The 17,512-nt window shown below is 43.8% G+C and overlaps 1 protein-coding gene across 4 annotated transcripts in view; it reads left to right on the forward strand.

Moving 5' to 3' along the window:
• Positions 1-17,512, forward strand: part of nfrkb (nuclear factor related to kappaB binding protein) — a 105,493-nt gene that overhangs the window by 73,141 nt on the left and 14,840 nt on the right. For 2 of the 4 annotated variants that reach the window (XM_078530558.1, XM_078530581.1), the window contains exons 20-23: positions 7,535-7,743; positions 9,824-10,094; positions 13,684-13,881; positions 14,796-15,515. In XM_078530558.1, coding sequence (XP_078386684.1) covers positions 7,535-7,743; positions 9,824-10,094; positions 13,684-13,881; positions 14,796-15,515 — 1,398 coding nt within the window. The remainder of the gene's footprint in view (positions 1-7,534; positions 7,744-9,823; positions 10,095-13,683; positions 13,882-14,795; positions 15,516-17,512) is intronic. The other 2 variants (XM_078530570.1, XM_078530592.1) reach the window with 1 other exon arrangement.

The following is a 17,512-nucleotide window of genomic DNA, read 5'->3' on the forward strand; positions in this document are numbered from 1 at the left end:
GTATTATTTACTCAGGAACTGAGAGAATTCCTGGCATCCCCCTACCCTCCACATCGAATCGGAGTTCAAGGGTTAGGACCATCACACTTGGTTTGTTGTATGATTTGTTGGTACTCGTGCTTTCCCATGCTCAGGTGACTTTCCCCTTCCTGAGAGTGGCAGCTGGCCTCCATTAAGCACTTGTTAACACCACAGCCCAATCAGCACAAGCTACAAACATATGAACATTGGGAAAATGTTGGAGTCCGTTATAAAGGATGCAATAGCAGAGCATTTAGAAACACATAACCTAATCAAGCAGAGTCAGCATGGCTTCATGAAGGGGAAATCATGCCGAACAAATTTATTAGAATTCTTTGAGGAGTTAACAATCAGGATAGATAAAGGGGAACCAGTAGATGTAATATATTTGGATTTCCAAGACGTTTAATAAGAAACCGCGCATTAGGCTACTTAATAAGATAAGAGCCCATGGTGTTGGGGGTAGTATATTAGCATGGATAGAAGATTGGCTAACTAATAGAAGACAGAGTTGGGATAAGGGGGGCAATTTTGGGATGGCAACCTGTAACTAGTGGAGTGCCACAGTGATCAGTGCTGGGGCCTCAGTTATTTACTATATATTAATGACTTAGATAAGGGAGTGAATATACTATTACCAAGTTTGTGGTTGGCACAAAAGTAGGTGGGAAGGCAAGTGGTGAGGATGACACAAAGTCTACAGAGGGATATAGACAGGTTAAGTGAGCAGGCAAAAACTTGGCAGATAGAATATAATGTGGGAAAATATGAGGTTATGCACTTGGGCAGGAAGAATAGAGGAGCTGAATGTTATTTAAATGGAGAAAGACCACAGAAAGCTGCAGCACAGAGGGATTTGGGAGTCCTTGTGTATGAATCCCAAAAAGCTAACATACAAGCTCAACAGGTAATAGGGAAGGCAAATTGAATATTGACCTTTATTTCAAAGGGAATGGAGCATAAAAATAAGGAAGTCTTGCTATAACTATACAAGGCACTAGTTAGACCATACCTAGAATACTGTGAGCAATTTTGGTCCCCTTATCTAAGGAAAGATATACTGGCATTGGAGGCAGCCCAGAGAAGGTTCACTCGGTTGATCCCGGGTATGGAGGGATTTTATTATGAAGAGAAATTGGGTAGGTTAGGCCTGTACTCATTGGAGTTTAGAAGAATGAGAGGCAACCTTATTGAAACATATAGGATTCTTAGGGGGCTTGACAGAGTAGGTGCTGAGAGGTTGTTTCCCCTTTGTGAGAGAGTCTAGAACTAGAGGGCATAATCTCAAGAGTAAGAGGGGGCTCCCATTTAAAACAGAGATGAGGAGGAATTTCTTTTCTGAGGCTAGTGAATCTGTGGAATTCTTTACCACAGAGGGCTGTAGAGGCTGGGTCATTAAGTATATGCAAGGCTGAGATAGACAGATTTTTAATCAGTAAAGGAATCAAGGGTTATGGGGAAAAGGTAGGAAAGTGGAGTTGAAGATTATCAGATCAGCCATGATCTCATTGAATGACGGAGCAGACTCGATGGGCCGAATGGCCTACTTCTGTTCATACGTCTTATGGGACAAGGAGCAGGAGTAGGCCATTCGGCCACTCAAGCCTGATCCGTCATTTAATGAGTTCATGGTTGATCTGATAGTAACTTGATCTGCATCCCTCCTACCCCTGATAACCTATCATCCCCTTGCTTACCAAGAATCTATCCACCTCTGCCTTAAAAATATTCAAAGACTCCGCTTCCATCGCCTTTTCAGGAAAAGAGTTCCAAAGACTCTCAACCCTCTGAGTGAAAAACTTTTACCTCATCACCGTTTTAAATGGGCGACCCCTTATTTTTAAACAGTAACAACTAGTTCTAGACTCTCCCACAAGAGGAAATATCCTCTCCACATCCATCCTGTCAAGACTCCTCAGGATCTTTTATGTTCCAATCAAGTCGCCTCTTACTCTTCTGAACTCCAGCAGATACGAGCAATAAATGATAACATTCTATTAGCTTTCTTAATTACTTGCTGTACCTACATATTAGCCTTTTGTGATTCATGCACCAGGACACCCAGATCCTTCAGCACCTCAGAGCTCTGCAATCTCTCACCAATTAGATAATATGCTTCTCCTTTTTTCTTCCTGTCAAAATGGACAATTTCACATTTTCCCACATTATACTCCTGCCAGATCTTTGTCCATTTTCACTTAACCTATCTATATCTTTTTGTAGCTTCCTTATGTCCTCTTCATAACTTACTTTCCTACCTATCTTTGTGTCATCAGCAAATTTGGCAACCATCCCATCCATCCCTTCATCCAAGTCATTTATATAAGTTGTGAACAGGTGAGGCCCCAGCACTGATCGCTGTGTTACACCACTCGTTACATCTTGCCAACCTGAAAAAGACCCATTTATGGGTCTACTCTCTGCCTCCTGTTAGCTAGCCAATCTTCTATCCATGCCAATATGTTGCCCCCTATACCATGAGCTTTTATTTTCCACAATAACCTTTGATGTGGCACTTTATCAAATGCCTTCTGGAAATCTAAGTACAATGCATCCATTGGTTCCCCTTTATCCACAGCACATGTTAATTCCTCAAAGAACTCCAATAAGTTGTTTAAACATGATTTCTCTTTCACAAAACCATATTGACTCTGTCTGATTACCTTGAACTTATCCAAGTGTCCTGCTATAATCTTTAATAATAGGTTCTAACATTTTCCCTAAGACAGATGTTAAGCTAACTGGCCTGTAGTTTCCCGCTTTCTGTCTCCCTCCCTTTCCCTCCCCTGTCTTCCTGAATAATGGAATTACTTTTGCTTTCTGCCAATCTAATGGGGCCTTCCCCGAATCTAGGGAGTTTCAGAAAATTAAAACCAGTGCATTAACTATCTCACTAGCCACTTTTTTTAAGACTCTAGGATGAAGTCCATCGGGACCCGGGCACTTGTCAGCCTGCAGCATAAACAATTTACCCAGTACCACTTCTCTGGTGATTGTAATTTTCCTGAGTTCCTCCCTTCCATTGGTTTCCTGGTTTATAGCTGCTTCTGGGATGTTACTTGTATCATCTGTGGTGAAGACTGATGCAAAATTCTTGTTCAATTCATCTCCCATCTCCTTGTTTTACATTATCAATTCTCCAGACTCACTTTCTATAGGACCAACGCTCACTTTGTTAACTCATTTATTTTTTAAGTATTTATAAAATTTCTTACTATCTGTTTTTTTTATTTCTGGATAGCTTTCTCCTGTACTCTAATTTTTTCCCTCCTTATTAGTCTTTTAATCATTCTTTGGCGTTCCTTATATTCTGTCCAATCTTCTGGCCTTCCACCTATCTGCACAATTATATACTTTTTCTTTAAGTTTGGTACTATCTTTAACCCTTCTAGTTAACCACGGATAGTGTGTTGGACTTTTTCTTACTTGTTGGAATGTATTTAGTCTGTATGTCCTGAAATATCTCCCTAAATGTTTGCCACTGCATCTCTATTGATCTAGCCCTTAACATAATTTGCCAGTTCACTTTTGCCAGCTCTGCTTTCATGTCCTCATAATCCTTATTTAAGTTTTATAACATTGTCTCGGACTCCTCCTTTTTCCCTCAAACTGAATGTAAAATTCAATCATTTTATGGTTGCTGCTACCTAGGGGTGCTTTCCGTATGAGGTCATTATGAGGTACTTATTTATTTCTATGTATTCTCTCAGTTCATCTTTTGTTAATTAATCCCATCTCATTGCACAATACAAGGTCTAGTTTAGCCTGCTCTCTGGTTGGTTGCAGAATGTGCTGTTCTAAGAAACTATCCTGGAAATATTCTATGAACTCCTCATCTCAGCTACCTTTTCCAGTCAATATGTAGATTAAAATCTCCCATGATTATTGCCATGCCTTTCTGATGAGCTTCCATTATTTCTTCCTTTATGCTCCATCCTATCATGTAGTTACGATTAGGGGGCCTGTACACAAATCCTTTACCAGTTCTCATCTCTATCCAAACAGTTTCCACATCCTGATTTTCTGCACTTAGGCCATCCCTCTTTATTGTGCTAATATGATCATTAGCTACCAGAGCCATCCCTCCATCTTTTCCTCGCTTCCTGATGTTCTTAAATGTCCTATGCCCATCAACATTCAGGTCCCAATCCATGTCCTCATGCAGCCATGTCGCTGTTCTGACTATCACATCGTACTTATTTATTTCTACGTGCGCTCTCTGTTCACCTCTTGTTTCAAATACTTCATGCATTCAAATACAGTGCCTTTAGTTTTTATCCTTTTATTCTTTTTACAACCTCTAGTCTCATCTGTTGATGTACTGTTAGATTTGTACACTCTATCCCTTCCTGCCACGGTCTGTTTTTTATTTCCTGTAATAATATCTTTCTCTTTTGCCTTGTCTCTGCTCTTTGATTCACCGCATCTTCCCAAATTTGTACTGTTGCCTCCACTACTTAGTTTAAAACCCTCTCTACTTCCCTGGTTATGCGGCTCACAAGAACACCAGTCCCAGCATAGTTCAGGTGTTGTCCATCCCAATGTACAGGTCCCACTTTCCCCATTACTGGTGCCAGTGTGCAACGAACCAGAACCCACTTCTCCCACACCAGGCTTTGATCGGTCCTGTGCCAATTTTCACGTGGCTCAGGTAATAGTCCAGAGATTATGACCTTTGAGGTTCTGCTTCTTAATTTGGTGCCTTGCTCCTCATACTGACTATGCAGAACCTCCTCCTTTGTCCTGCCTATGTCATTGGTACCAACATGGACCACAACAACTGGGTCCTCCCCCTCCACTGCAAGCCCAGCCCCGAGCAGATGTCCTGAACCCAGGCACTGGGCAGGCAACACAGCTGTCTGGACTCACGCTGTTTGCTGCAGAGGATAGTGTCAATCCCTCTGACCATATTGTCCCCTACTACCACTACATTCCTTGTTACTCCCCCTGCTTGAATGTCTTCCTGAGACACGGTACCATGGTCAGTTTGCTCATCCACCCTGCAGCCCCCACTCTCACCCAAACAAGCTGAAAAAGCCTCAAACCTGTTGGACAATTGCAACGACCGAGGCTCCTGCCTCTGGGTCCTCTTAACTGCCTCACTTGCAGTCACACCCTCCTGTCCCTGACCACTGACCAAATCAGAAGACCCTATCCTAAAGGGTGTGACCGCTTCCTGGAATAAAGTATTGAGATAACTTTCCCCCTCCCTGATGTGCCGCAGCGTCTGCAGCTCGGCCTCCAGCTCAATAACTCAGAGCCAAAGTTCGTGCAGCTACAGTGTGTTTTGTCCTGGATCACACGTATCCAGAAGCTCTCACATCCTACATTTGTAGCACACCACCTGCCCTGCCATCTCCAATATGTGTTAATGAATTAATAATTGCTAATTAATTAATAAAGTCTACACCTCCCAATAGGTTTTGCCACTGCCAGTAAACTTTACAATTCTGATAAAACAATAGAATACTTAGAATATTGATAAAAACGTATAGTACCAGTTACTGAATTGGCTTCTCCTTCTGCTGCATCAAAGTGGAAATTAAATACTGGAGGCTGAAAAAGGGTAGAAGGAAAAAGCACCACTTCCCCGGCCTTCACTGAACTCCCCACTCAACATACTTTACTACTTGGAGTAAACCTAACCTAAAGCACCTCTTTCTCCCTGTGCACCAAATTCCCAAATATTCTCACGCGGCCTCTGTCCAACTCAGGCTGAAGTATCGCCTCACTGACTGTGCACCTCTTACTCAGTTAAACATACTCTCTGAGTCTAATGGAATGTTGGACTTTCTCTCAAGGAGCTGAATGACAAGGCAAGGAGGTTATGCCTTGGGAGAATGACACTCCTTTCTGGGCAGTGCACGTCAGGAAGGATATATTACCTTTTGGAGGGAGTGTAGCTAAGATTCTCCAGAATGATACTGTAGCCTAGAAGGTTAAATTCTCAGGTCAGGCTGCTAAGGCTTAGCTTTTATTCCTTTGTGTATAAAAGACTAAGAATGACCTAATTGAGTTGTTTAACATGTGATAAGGATCCAAAAGGGTGGATAGAGATAATTTCCTCTGCTGGTGAAATCCAGAACAATAATCTTAAAATCAGAAGGCCTTTCAGGAGTGAAATCAGGGAGATCTTTTTCACAAAAAGGGTCATGAAAATCTGGAACTCTGTTCCGAAATAGATGTAGATGCAGAGGTCAGTTAGCGCTTTCAAGACCAAGGTCTGCGGATCTTTGTTTGATCAGAATATCAAGAAGTAGGGAGCACCAAGGAAATGGAGTTAAGATATAGAGCGGCCATGGTCTAATTCAGTGGAGGAACTGACTCAAGGGGCTGAATGGCCTCCATCTGTTTCTGTGTTCACAGGTAACCGTGCATCACAGGCACTCCTGGTGTACCACAGCACTGGGCCCTGAACATTACAGAACTCTCATTACAGCTCAGGCCCCGACTCGGGGCAACAACACTGTAAACAAAGGGGGAGGGGGTCTCATGGGCTAGGGGCAATATTATCCCAAGGTTTGAATCAAGGACTTTGTCATTAGAAATAGATACTTGCACTGTCTACTAGTGTGAGCTTGACCTGAAAATGGCATTATTTACAGGAAGAGATTGCAGTCCTGGAACTAGTTCACACCCTGTAATTAAAAACATTTCAATCTGAATTGATAAAGATTAAATACTTAGAAGACTTGAGCCATTAAGCTGTAAGAACTATTCCTGTACCCTAATCCCCTCACTGTTCAGCTGATATAGTGCTCAGACTCTCAGCTTCTCTGGAAACACTGGAATTGCTACACGAGAAGTCTAAGCTCCATCCAATGTGCCTTCATCTTATGCGATGATAATGGAGTTATTGACTAATAGAAATCAATCTATCAATCAGTCTACAACAGACCAGGACATGAGGCGACAATCATAGGTCCAAAGTTTTCAGTTCCTCACATCTGCTGCGCTCACCATGTCATTTCTCAAGTCTATCCTAAAATGTTATTTTCTGCAAGAAATCGGTCTAACTTGAATGAATCAACATGTTATATTTCCAGAGTCTCCCTCGGGGATCTGTTAAACAGATTCACCACTTGCTAAGTAATAATGTCAAATAATCATAAAACCCAGAAGGAGGCCATTCAGTCCATAGTGCCTGGGCTTGTTCTTGCCCAACCAGTAAAAGCTTCATTTTCACTCAGTATCTTTTACCTCCTGATGTTGCCCATTTTCTTTGCCCCTTAGTTTTGAATCCCCCCAGTAATTGTACCCCAATTGGAACAGTACAATTTTTGTTTACAAAACAGCTTAGTACAAGGATATCAGTTTTAAAGCTGCTTTGAGCAAGATCCTGTCAACGAGTCTGAATAAATCAGTGAAGTTAGATGGTGATTGAGTAGCCAGAAGGTCTCCAGCAGACAAAAGAATTATCCATTAGCATGGGGAATGATAGGTAACCAACTACACCTTATCTTCCTTTCCATGTACTGGGAATGGATTTTAATGTCATATTTGTTTTCTCTAGAAGTCCTCTGGTAAGGAGAGTGCAACAAAGCTCCCTCTTTCTGAGCAGTCTCTGGGATCCCAGGTGTTGGCTGATTCCAGCTTGCCTGTAACACCTGTAACTCCAGTAACGCCCACGTTACCAGTTACACCCACATCATCACCGGTATCGACTGATGGCAACAAAGTTCAAACAACTAGTGCACCAGAACTGGTCAAATCTGGTCAAAGGTCAGTTATTCCTGGTACTCTCTAGTTTCACACAAGACTGTTCTATCCTGCAGGAAGCATCTGTATGAGTTACAGGACGAAGCTGCTTTGTTTTTTTTCATTTATTCGTTCATGAGTCATCAGATATACTTGACCTCTTGAAGGATTCTTTGATCACATCCCTTAATCTCAGATTTTTTTAAAAATCATTTACAGGATGTGGGCGTCGCTGGCTAGGCCAGCATTTATTGCCCATCCCTAATTGCCCTTGAGAGGGTGGTGGTGAGCTGCCTTCTTGAACTGCTGCAGTCCATGTGTAGATACACCACAGTGCTGTTAGGGAGGGAGTTCCAGGATTTTAACCCAGCAACAGCTCTTTCACTGTCATCATTTCACAGGAGGATGCATTGCTGAAGTCATTAGAGTGAATACAGCACAATACTCACGTCCCAGCCACCTGTGAAGTAATATTAAGGGTGCATTTTATGGATGAATGGAAAGATTAGATCAAATCTGAAACTAGAGAGGGAAGCATTTAGCTATTTGATCAAATAACAAAAATGAAAGGCAGGATTCCTGAGGAATATTGTTCACTGCCGCTGGGTCAAAATCTTGGAACTCCCTCCCTAACAGCTCCATGGGTGTATCTACACCACATGGACTGCAGCGGTTCAAGAAGGCAGCTCATTATGACCTTCTCAAGGGCAATAAATGCTGACCTAGTCAGCAAAGCCCACATTCCATGAATGAATGAAAAAATATAGGGAGCACAAAAATAAATGACCATCAAATCCCCCATCATCAACATCTGGGGTTTGCCATTGGTCAGAAATTTAACTGGACCAGCTACATTAATGTTGCGGCTACAAGAACAGGCCAGAGGCTGGGAATTTTGTGCGAGTAACTCACCTCCTCACTCCCCAAAGCTTGTACACTTAAAGCACAAGTCAGGAGTGTGATGGAACACTCTCCACTTGCCTGGGTGAGTGCGGCTCCAACAACACTCAAGAAGCACAACGCTATTCAGGACAAAGCCATTCAGTCCATTGGCACCCCACCCCATCCTCATTCGCTCCCTCCACTGCCGATGCACAGTGTGTATCATCTACAAGATGCACTACTGCAACTCACCAAGGCTCCTTCTACAGCATTTTCTAAACCTGTGACCTCTACACCTCGAAGGTCAAGGGCAGCAGATACGTGGGAGCACCACCACCTGCAAGTTCCCCTCCAAGCCTTACGCCATCCTGACTTGCAACTATATCACCGTTCCTTCACTGTTTTTGGATCAAATTCAAAGAACTTACTCCCTAAAAGCATTGGGTGCAGTTAAGAAGGTGGCTCTCCATCAGTGACAGCTGAGCAACCCAGAAGTCCCCGTGCACGCCGCACACAAATCAGCCTCTTTAAGTTACTACGTGCATAGCCAAGAGGCCTTGCACTTGAATAAATCACCCGTGTACTCAAAAGAGACATTGAGGGAATGTTGCTCACCACCACCTTCTGAAGGGCAGTTAGGATGGGAAATAAATGCTGACCTTGCCAGCGACTCCCCTCATCCCATTAGCTGTGGGTCAGTGGGTAATATCCTTGCCATTGAGTCTGAAGATTGTGGGTTCATTTGCCCTCCAGATATTTGAGTACAAAAATCTATGTTGGAACTTCCAGTGCAGTACTTGAGGGAGTGCTGACTTTTGTACCAAAGCCCAGTCTGTCCTCTCAGGGGGTGCTAAGATTCAAAGGCACTACTCAAAGAAGAGTAAGAGAGTAATTCCCAGTATCCTAGCCATTATTTATCCCTCAATCAATATCACTGAAATATATGATCTGATCAGTTTCACATTGATATGAGCAAATTTGTGACTGCATTTTCGACATTACAGCAACGACTACAGTTCAAAATACATCATTGGCTGTAAAGTGCTTTGAGACATCTTGAGGTTGTGAGAGGTGCTATAAAAATGCAAGTCTTTTTCAGTTGTAGGGTGAATACTGAAAGAATGGGTCAGAGAGGTTTGAGATGTTTGGACTGCCTCAGGCCGAGTTTGTGAGAAACAAAGGTTCGTAACTGTTTCATCTGAAGGGCCTTTTCTATTTGCAGCGTTTTGTTGGTGTCCTCACCGACAATGCCTCAGCTTGGAAACCTTCTATCTGGAACACAGCCAGGACAATATACTGGGCCACAGACTCAGGCACGGGTCCTGTCTCAGTCTGTAGCAGCCCCTCTACCCCAGGTTCGGGTAGTCTCTGCTCAGCAAGGCTTGGCTTCCAGTTCACACCAAGCTTCTGTCGTACAACAAGTTCAACAACATCAGCATCAGATCCGGCTGCCGACAGTCACTGCGGCTGCTCACACTAAAGTACTGCCTCAGGTAAGGAACAAATGCACAGCCGGCTGTACACCGTGATTTATGGACATGTTGACTTGGAGAATACAAGCATTCTGAAATGAAATTCCTTTCACCTACTTTGAGATTGTTGACATTGCATTGTGTGCATTTGGAATGTAGAGGAACTATTTTTATAGAATTAGAAATTACAGCACAGATGGGGGTCCATTCGGCCTGTCATAGCTGCACCAGTGCTCACTGCCCAGCTGTTGCTTTCATCCCATTTCCCTCCCTTCCCCATTTTTTTATTTGATACTTTTCAAATACTTACCCAATTCCATTTGCAAAGATGTTCTATCCTCTGTCCCAATAGGATTCTTGCTGTTTTGGATGTACTACTTTTGATTTGTGTCCTTCCCAAAATTTAATATTTCCCATTTCTCCACTTTAACCTCTATCTTCTACCTCTCTGCTCACTCTACAAAACTATTTGTGCCCTCCTGCAACTTTCTGCAATCTCCTCCCAGCTTGCCATGTTGTTTAATCTGGTGTCAGCAGCAAACTGCAATATCATTTGGCTTGTGTCTGTGTCCAAGATCTTTATATAATTGAAAGATAAAAGGATGTCAGGTAGTGCTGAGGCACGCATGAATATAGGAGGTATGATGGATAAGTTCGCAGATGACACGAAAATTGGTGGTGTAAATAGCGAGGAGGAAAACCTTAGACTCCAGGGTAATATAGATGGGCTGGTAAGACGGGCCGAGCAGTGGCAAATGGAATTTAATCCTGAAAAGTGTGAGGTGATGCATTTTGGGAGGACTAACAAGGCTGGGAGTGCACAATGAATGGCAGGATCCCAGGAAGTACAGAGGATCAGAGGGACCTTGGTGTGCATGTCCATAGACCCTTGAAGGCAGCAGAACAGGTAGATAAGGTGATTAAGAAGGCACATGGAATACTTGCCTTTATTAGTCAAGGCATCGAATACAAGAGCAGGGAGGTTATGATGGAGCTGTATAAAGCGTTAGGCCACATCTGGAGTACTGTGTGCCACACTATAGGAAGGATGTGATTGCACTGGAGAGGGTGCAGGGAAGATCCACAAGGATGTTGCCTGGGCTGGAGAATTTCAGCTATGAAGAGAGAACGGGGTTGTTTTTCTTAGAGCAGTGAAGGCAGAGGGTGACCTGATTGAGGTGTACAAAATTATGAAGGGCATAGAAAGGGTGGATAGGAAGAAACTTTTCTCCTTAGTGGAGGGGTCACTAACCAGGGGGCAAAGATTTAAGTTAAGGGGCAGGAGATGTAGAGAGGATTTGAGGAAAGGTTTTTTCACCCAGAGGGTGGGGGATATCTGGAATTCACTGCCTGAAAGGGTAGTAGAGGCGGGAACCCTCATAACATTTAAGAAATATTTAGATGAACACTTGAAATGCCATCATATACAGGGCTACCGGCCAAATGCTGGACAATGGGATTAGAGTAGATAGGGGCTTGATGACCGGTGCAGAAATGATGGGCTGAAGGGCCCCCTTCCATGCTATAAAACTCTATGACTACTATCCACACTCTCTCCATTTGCCTCCACTCTCCTGCTTTTTGTTCCCTCTTCAAGTGGCAACATTCTTGCTAGTACCTTGTACTCCGATTTCTGTAACAGGTTGGAATGTATATTGAGAAAGGGACAGGAAGCCCTCTCTGAATCTCCAGGTCCGGATGATTTGTGTCCCAGACTGCTGAGGGAGGCAAGGGAGGAGATCGCAGGGGCTCTGACCCGAATTTTTACTTCCCCTCTGGCCACGGGGGAGGTGCCAGAGGACTGGAGAACAGCTAATGTGGTTCCGCTATTTAAGAAGGGTTATAGAGAGAAGCCAGGGAACTACAGGCCAGTGAGTCTCACGTCAGTGGTAGGGAAACTATTGGAGAAAATTCTGAAGGAGAAAATCTATTTCCACTGGAGAGACAAGGTTTGACCAGGGATAGTCAGCATGGCTTTGTCAGAGGGAGGTCATGCCTAACAAATTTGATTGAATTTTTTGAGAAGGTGACCAGGTGTGTAGATGAGGGTAGTGTAGTTGATGTAGTTTATATGGATTTCAGCAAAGCTTTTGACAAGGTCCCACATGGGAGACTTATAAAGAAGGTAAAGGCACATGGGATACAGGGTAATTTGATAAGGTGGATGCAAAATTGGCTTAGTTCTAAGAGGCAGAGGGTGATGACAGAAGGATGCTTTAGTGACTGGAAGCCAGTGTCCAGTGGCGTACCACAGGGACCTGTGCTGGGTCCCCTATTATTTGTCATTTATATAAACGACATAGATGACTATGTGGGGGATAGGATTAGTAAGTTTGCGGATGACACAAAGATTAGCCGGGTGGTTAACAGTGAGGTTGAGTGTCTTGGCCTACAGGAAGATATAGACGGGATGGTCAAATGGGCAGATAAGTGGCAGATGGAATTTAACCCTGAAAAGTGTGAGGTGATACACTTTGGAAGGAATAATTTGACAAGGAAGTATTCAATGAACGGCATGGCACTAGGAAGTTCTGAGGAACAAAGGAACCTTGGCGTGTGTGTCCATAGATCTCTGAAGGCAGAGGGGCATGTTAGCGGGGTGGTGAAAAAGGAATATGGGACACTTGTCTTTATCAATCGAGGCATAGATTACAAAAGTAGGGAGGTCATGTTGGAGTTGTATAGAACCTTGGTGAGGCCACATCTGGAGTACTGTGTGCAGTTCTGGTCGCCACATTATAGGAAGGATGTAATTGCACTGGAGGGGGTGCAGAGGAGATTCACCAGGATGTTGCCTGGGATGAAACATTTAAGTTATGAAGAGAGGTTGGATAGACTTGGGTTGTTTTCGTTGGAGCAGAGAAGACTGAGGGGCGACCTGCTCGAGGTGTACAAGATTATGAGGGGCATGGACAGGGTGGATAGGGAGCAGCTGTTCCCCTTAGTTGAAGGGTCAGTCAAAAGGGGACATAAGTTCAAGGTGAGGGGCAGGAGGTTTAGGGGGGATGTGAGGAAAAACTTTTTTACCCAGAGAGTGGTGACGGTCTGGAATGCACTGCCTGGGAGGGTGGTGGAGGCGGGTTGCCTCATATCCTTTAAAAAGTACCTGGATGAGCACTTGGCACGTCATAACATTCAAGGCTATGGGCCAAGTGCTGGTAAATGGGATTAAGTAGGTAGGTCATGTGTTTTTCACGTGTCGGTGCAGACTCGATGGGCCGAAGGGCCTCTTCTGCACTCTGATCCTGTGAATATATTTTGCACTATCTAAGGATATATTGAACTGCCAGTCAGTACACAGGGCTGGAATTCCAGTCCATTGCTGGTTGAACCTCTGAATGAAGTGATTCCTGGACAGTGCTTTGATTTGATTTCTAAAATGTAACAGTGTCTTTGGGGAGGATATACTAGTAGAATAGGAACAGCTACAGAATTAGTGTCTAATACTGATCTTATTCACTACACTGCAGTGAATGGGCTGCTTCAGATTGGAATTGTGTAGGAGGAGTGCATGTATCTTGAGTTGGGCATAATTAAAATTGTTCATCAAGCTGACAATTTCACAAATGAGAGATGGGTTTTCTGATTCTGTACTAACTTTTTCTTGCAGTCTATTCTGACAGTGCCAGTGAAGGCTCAGTCCGGTGTCAGTACTGTCCACATCCAGCAGAGCTCTGCAAAAGCAAATCTGACAATGGCTGGAATCAGTGCTGCTTCAAAAACAGTGTCCAGTACACTGAACGGAACCACATCCAGCTCTGCTAGCACCATCATACAGAGCGTAGCTGGACAAAGCATCATGAGGCAGGTGGGCACAGCGAGAACGAACCTTTGCTTGTATTGGGTGGGGAGAGGGTGGGGTAAGGGCAGGGGTTATTTTATGGTGACATTGCTGCCCTTTGAATTTTCCTTTCTTACTGTGTGCTGCCCTATGAGTGAAGTCAATGCTATAACTTATTTAGCTCGACAGAGCTTTCAACCCTCCCTCCTCTGATATCTTCTTTAACCACCTTCAGTTCTTTACCCCCATCAGCAGCATCAGTCACTATTGCAGAGTTCAAATCTGATCCACCAGAGGATAAAAGTCATGATACAGAGACACCTTCACACTAGGATGTTGCGAGACTTAAATCTGCTACCGAGGATTATGCCCAAGTCTCATCCATCTGCAGAAGTCGTAGAGGAAGGGAAGGTGTTTTACTGGAGAGCTCATTGACTTTAAGCCTCCTGATTTTACAGTTAAATAACTTCTACTTTTGTTCAAACAGCACCTTTTCACCCTAAGCCTGATATACTAATTCCATCGTCCTTGGGACACAGCAGAGGCTTAGAACAGTCACTCATCTCCGTTTATTGGGTCGTGCTGCATCCAGCCAGCAGCAATTCTAATTACCTGGCTGAATCACTCGAGCTACCCATCCCAGCCTGACACATGATTGCAGTTCCTCCTCTTGTTTTGATGTCTGATCCTGATCTCCTTGTGCAGTTTTCAATCGTCAGTGAATTGCTGTTGATGCATTGTGAGAGGTGTATGTTGGTGTTTTATAAAATAACTGAATCATTTGCTGTGAAACAGACTTTTGATAAACAGTCCTCATTTTTCTAGGCTTTCAGCAGGACTAAGACCCCTGTTTTTAGGTCTGACCTTTAAACTCTGGTTGTTAAAGCTGAGAATTGTCAATAAATGCTTGCAGTAATTGATTGAAGAATATTTTTGTCTAGGTTGCTATTGCAGGCCAGCTTGGGATGAAGACACAGTCTAGTACTGGGATCCCACTCACAGCAACAAACATCCAGATCCAGGGCAAAGATGTTCTGCGGCTGGCACCATCCTCAATCACCACTGACTCCAAGGGCCAGACAGTGCTTCGCATTACACAGGACATGATGGCCACACTGACCAAAGCACCAGTCACCACTGTGAAACTCACCCCAGACATGCTTGGAGGTAAAGGCATTTCAGCCACTCTACATGTCACTCCAGCCATGCCACCAACAGATTCCATGGTGAAGGCATCCACCAGCACCACCTCCTCCACCACCTCCACAGTGGTCAAGGTGACACCAGACTTAAAAGTAACAGAGGCAAGCAGCACAGCCATCCGGCTAATGCCAGCACTGGCTGTAACAGTAGCTGACCAGAAGGGTAAGGCCAGTGCTTCTCTCTCGTCAACAGACACCAAGCCGGCAGCTACCATTCGAATAATGCCTGGACTTGGGGTCATTCCCAAATCAGGACAGGCCATTGCTGTGGCAACCTCCAGCAAACTGTTCACAGCTGCAGGTACAATGACATCAACTGCAGTAACTCTGGCAACAGCAGGATCAAAGGCAATCACCAAAGTAACACCAACGGCTGGACTGCCAATCTCTATAGGAACAGGTACAACTACAGTGAGGCAGGTTCCTGTTAGTGCAACTATGGTGTCCACAACACAGGCGGTAAGTTCAAACTTTTCCCTGTTCATTCTTGGCAATTACATTCTTCTCTGGGTACTGCCCATGCTGTTATGCCCCAGCAGTTGGTAAAGCTGAGTTATTTAAAAACCCCAGAGGGAAACTTTAAACAACTGTTATAACCTATATTTTTAAATGGTATTTTTGAGATGCAACCCTAAATTCAGGACTCAGATCATCAGTTCTCAAGAGGTTTTTATATTAAACTATACGAAACATTTTATTAAGTTACAATACACTAAACACATACGTATGGCTACAAATTACTACTATCATAACTTTTAACAAACTCCCAGACTAATCTCACTAAGGCAACAGCAACTTGTAGATTTTTAAGCAGACACTAGGCAAAACATTTTCACCTTACAAATTCAATACAGTAATATAAGCATATTTCTTGGTCTCTGTTAGCTACATGCCAGATTTCACTCCACTTCTTCAATGCTCTATTTAAAAAAAATGCAAGTGCACATCCTGAATGGGGAGGGTGATAAGGCAGAGGTCATGGTACATGTTGGTACCAATGACATAGGTAGAAAGAGGGATGAGGACTTGCATCAAGAATTCAGGGAGTTAGGCAGTAGACTAAAAAGCAAGACCTCTCAGGTTGTAATCTCTGGGTTACTCCCAGTGCCACGAGCTAGCGAGCTCAGAAATAGGAGAATAGCGCAGATGAATACAAGGCTTAAGAATTGGTGCAGGAGGGAGGGTTTTAGATTCCTGGATCACTGGGACCGTTTCTGGGGAAGGTGGGACCTGTACAAGCGGGACGATCTACATCTGAACCAGAGTGGGACTAACATTTTTGCGGGCGGGTTTGTTACTGCTGTTGGAAGGAGTTTAAACTAATTCGGCAGGTGGAGGGGACACAGAATGTTAGCAAAATAGGGACACATTGTAATACAGTAAAACAATCAAGTCAGAGGGAGTACAGCTGTATTAAGTTTCAAGGGAGTAAGGCAAGGCTGGATGGCCTCTACTTTAATCCAGAAGTATTACAGGTAAAACGGATCAGTTAAGGGTGAGGATTGACACGTGGAATTGTGATATAGTAGCCATCACTGAGACGTGGTTGAGGGAGGGGCAGGATTGGCAGCTCAACATTCCGGGATATAGAATCTTCAGGCGAGACAGGGGAGGGGGTAAAAGCGGAGGAGGCATTGCATTATTAGTTAAGGAGTCAGTTACTGCATAAAGGAGAGATGATACCTTGAAGGGGGCATTGAATGAAGCTTTGTGGGTAGAGCTTAGGAATAAAAAAGGGGCAGCCACATTGTTAGGTGTTTATTATAGACCCCCAGATAGTCAGCGGGAAATTGAGGAGCAAATATGTGCACAATTTGCGGAGGTGTGTAAAAACAATAACAATAGGGTAATTATATTAGGTGATTTCAACTTTCCCAACATTAATTGGGATAGACATAGTGTTAAGGGCTTGGAGGGAGGGGATTTCTTGAAATGTGTACAGAAGAACTTTTTAGGTCAATATGTAGAGGCTCCAACAAGGGACGGCGCAGTGCTGGACCTAATTCTGGGCAATGAAGCCGGACAAGTGGCTGAGGTGGTGGTGGGGAGCATTTTAGTGATAGTGACCACAACATGGTACAGTTTAAGTTTGTTATGGGCAAAGAAATAGACAAGTTGCAAAAAAATGTTTTGGATTAGGGGAGAGTGAATTTTAGTAAACTAAGGCAGGATCTGGGTAGACTGGGAACAATTACTTGCGGGGAAATCTACAGAGGAACAGTGGGGGCGTTTAAAAAAGAAATGAGGAGGGTACAGGCTCAACATGTTCCATCTAGGGTGATAGGAAGGAGTAACAAGCCCAGGGAACCATGGGTGACCAGAGATATTCAGGATACGATGAGAAGGAAAAGAGAGGCTTTTAGCAGGTACAAGAGAAGCAAATCAGCAGAGGCATTAGTGGAGTACAGAAAGTGCAGGGTGGAGCTTAAGAAAACAATTAGGAGAGCAAAGAGGGG

This window comes from Cetorhinus maximus, chromosome 2 (assembly GCF_964194155.1).
Source record: "Cetorhinus maximus chromosome 2, sCetMax3.hap1.1, whole genome shotgun sequence".
In the NCBI taxonomy this organism is placed as follows: Eukaryota; Metazoa; Chordata; class Chondrichthyes; order Lamniformes; family Cetorhinidae; genus Cetorhinus; species Cetorhinus maximus.